At 38.8% G+C, this 3,676-nt stretch overlaps 1 protein-coding gene across 1 annotated transcript; it reads left to right on the top strand.

The window, feature by feature from the left end:
• The first annotated feature begins 2,537 nt into the window (after positions 1-2,537).
• Positions 2,538-3,373, top strand: LOC119073103. Its single transcript, XM_037178418.1, has 2 exons — positions 2,538-2,592; positions 2,700-3,373. The coding sequence occupies exons 1-2, from the start codon at positions 2,560-2,562 to the stop codon at positions 3,357-3,359; spliced, it is 693 nt and encodes a 230-aa protein (XP_037034313.1). The 5' UTR covers positions 2,538-2,559; the 3' UTR covers positions 3,360-3,373.
• Positions 3,374-3,676: the final 303 nt, after the last annotated feature.

Here is a 3,676-nt window from a genome sequence, read left to right as displayed (position 1 = left end):
AACATTACATTTTCTAGCTTAATTCTAAATTCACACCTCGTCCTCGAATTTACAACCATCTCCGCATACTGATTTACAAAAGCTATTAAACGAGATATGGGCTGATTCATCAAATAGTCTACACTGAAAAACTTTTCCTCCAACAACCAACTCAATTGTCTCATCGACCTTGACCTCACGAATTTCGACTTCAAAATTTCAACATTTGAGTGTCCCGTAAAAATATCATAAGCACACATGGCGTCCGCGATTTGTCTTCGCACGTACAAAGGCTGCAATTTCAACGTCTTACACCTTTCAACATATGGTGCAAGCCTGTACGAGGCGGCACGACTTCTATCGTCTAACAAATCAATCATAATCTGTTTTTGCACTGATTCAATGTCATCTTTATACACTCCTTGATATGGACTCCATCTTACAGATGCAAACTCTAGCCTCGATCTCACATATGCACAATACAGTATTCTTAGTGTCTTTTCTTTAAACTTTCCGTTCGACTTCATCTTTATGTAACCAACCATTTGACGGGCCTTCATTGTTGTTAGTTCCATATGATGAATTAAAATTGTATCTTTTATCAACGTTTAGTCCCAGATCACAAACCTCTTCTTTCTTTTGCAAGTCATGATTTCCAAGCTTGTACTTCGTTTCCACATTATTCGATGCTCTGCAAGCCGTGAATGTGGCACACTTTCCAACATTGAACAGAAGTCGATTTGTCACGGTTCACTGATAAATCCTGTCTATGTCGCTTTGAAATCTCAGACTGTCATTCATATCATATATCATCATTGATGCTTTCAAATCATCTGCAAATAACAACACCATCGCATGTATCACTACTTCCACCACACCATTGATAAACATTGTGAACAAAATTGGTCCCAAAATGCTTCCAGGAACAATACCCGATGTAGCTTCATATTCACGCGATTTTGTTTCACCAATCTGGACATAATATCTTATTTGACGAACATTTTCATATAACCATCTAGCTGTCTTTGGTCCAATGGAAAACTTTGCCATTTTACCAACCAAAAATCGATGAAACACCCGATCGAAAGCCTTTTCAAAATCGCCTGTAAACGAAAACGTGTCCAATTGAATTCCACGCTCGAACGCTTCATGTGTCGCAATTGATTGACACAATAGGTTTGTCGTAACAGATCTTTTTGGTCGAAATCCATGTTGTGAGTCACTCACATGCGGTTCTATAATCATTGTAAGTAGTTTTCTATGTTTGTCTTTTTTCCTTTTTTAAACACCGGTATCACACGCGACAGTTTCACCTTCTGAGAAATGTTCCCAGTCTCGTAAGTCTTTTGCCACAACAGCCACAACGGTAGTGCTACAACTTCGATACACTTTTTGAGAAAAAAGGGTGACGTTTGATCAGGACCAATACCTCCCTTCCACTTCAGCGAATGGATCGCTAATTCGATGTCTTCGCGAGTAATGTCAACTTCTTGTGGTGCCTCTGGCGCGTTGTAGACATTTTCTTTCTAATGACACCCCACACGACCATGTACATTTCGTGTACCTCCAGAAATTTCTGTAAGAAAAGTGTAAGTTTTCAGCCTTTTTTCGGTTGAATACTTCAACTGTACATATCTCAGTGTGGATGAATTTTAAACCCAATAAGACCCTATTTGCCCCGGAAGTACATGTAATAACCTTTCTAATGACACCCGACACGACCCTGTACGGCTCGTGTACCTGGAGAAATTTCCGTAAGAAAAGTCCATGTTTTCAGTTTTCGATCACCTCCCCTAGCCACACAAGCTTCGAAGAATTTTTTTGAAAGTGGTTTTAGGTTCTAGGGACCAATACCAATCTAGGCACATATAAAAAAGTCCAATGGAAAATGCGTCCGATTTCAAGATTCTGTTTTTCAAAAGAATCCCTCGTATTGAGCTTGCGCGCGCACATTAATACTTCGAAGTCGAGCTTACGCGTGTGCATTGGAACTGTTTACAGATAATAAAGCTAACAAATGCAAGATAAACAGTTCAAATAGGCGGTATGTAAGACTATATTGGCTTTCAAATCTGGATACACTCAGAGTTGATCATTTTAATTTGCTTCGACTTTACATGAACTTCGTTCGTGTACTTTCAAGGTCACACAAACGATGTCTATCCAGGTCGACATAAACCTCAAACACCCTTCTAGGTCGACACAAACCTCAAAACTATTTTCTTATGTCTTGTGGGATATTCATCCAGCTGCCCGTTCAACGTCTGTATTTGTTCTGATTTTATTTCGGTACAATAGACCGTATTTATAGGTCAATGCCTGGGCCACTTTTCCAAATTCAATTTACACCCTTTGATTTTTCCTATTTCGTAGAGTGAAAACACTCTTAGTTCGGGATTTAACAGATACCGTACATTGAAATCTAAAGACGAAATTTTACGAACGTACGGAGACTTGCGCCACCAGCGTTTTTTTGTATCGTTGCAACTGTGATTACAACCTTTATCGGTAAAACACTCTTCAATATGATAAAAAAAAGATGATAGACAGCAGTTTCGGACAGCGACTAGTTAAGTTAACATGGGGCAGTGTATTGGCAAAAAATCGTTTAATGTAAGTACGATGATAACAATGCGTTTAGTTGAAGATAAATTGATTATTTTCATGATTCATTGATAATTTTGCAACTGAAATGATCATGTTAATTACTTTAAATATAGAATAGAAGCAGCAACGATGACGCCGAAGACAGAGAAGAAGCGACGGAGGAAGCAGCACAACCAATTCAAGTAGACAGCGAATCAAATGGTCTCAAGTCCATCTTCAACAAAGACATTGTATTTTCTAAAGAGTCTGCTGTGATCTCAATGTGTCAAAAGAAAATTCACGCTCTAATCTTTGTTGAATTAGCTGAAGATGCAAATGATTCTGAAAATATCGACCAGCCATTTCGACGCATAATCTGGAGAGGTGATTTGATGCCCACACTACACGGAAATCGTATCATGCAAAAGGGGGACGTTCGCCTTGTGGAAATCGGTGCAAACTGCCAATCTGATCAAGAATTGGAAAAAGATGAAGTTTTCAACGAAAAATGTTCCAAAATGGTTTTGCTTCAATCACACCTTGTGTCTAGAAATAGCGCTGAGCAATTAATAATTAATATGAAAAATGCACATGATATCCAAGACACTAGCTATTCTCTTACCGGACCTTCAACTGAAAGTAGCATCACAGCCCCTCTTAAAGGTGGTTGCGATAATTGTGTCACCTGGGTGAAAAGAATGTTTGGCTCTATTAATATATCAATTAAAACCAGGGCAATAAGTAAATTCTATGCTAACAGTTCTGCTTATGCGGCAGGATTCAATAACAAATAATTTATTTAGAAAATACTTGGCTGTAGATGTAGATAATTAAACCTTTTTTTAACCAAAATTTATTTGTTGTAAGACGCTGTTCCATCAGTAGAGCCCCTAGAACACGGTGGGGTTGAACAAAAGTTAAATAGAGTCGCGACACCACCTTTTTTCATGTTCTTATTGAGGGACTCGAGTACTATAGGGAACCACATTCAGTTCGCGAATCCATCGAGCCGTTTCGGAGAACCGGCACTCATGGCCGTGCGGGACCGACGAGTCAATTTGAATACAGATTGTTATCGCAACGGATATAGGGACTAATTCTAAGCTAATTC

Source organism: Bradysia coprophila, unplaced genomic scaffold, assembly GCF_014529535.1.
Source record: "Bradysia coprophila strain Holo2 unplaced genomic scaffold, BU_Bcop_v1 contig_137, whole genome shotgun sequence".
NCBI classification, from domain to species: domain Eukaryota; kingdom Metazoa; phylum Arthropoda; class Insecta; order Diptera; family Sciaridae; genus Bradysia; species Bradysia coprophila.
This window is presented reverse-complemented; position numbering and strand designations above follow the sequence as displayed.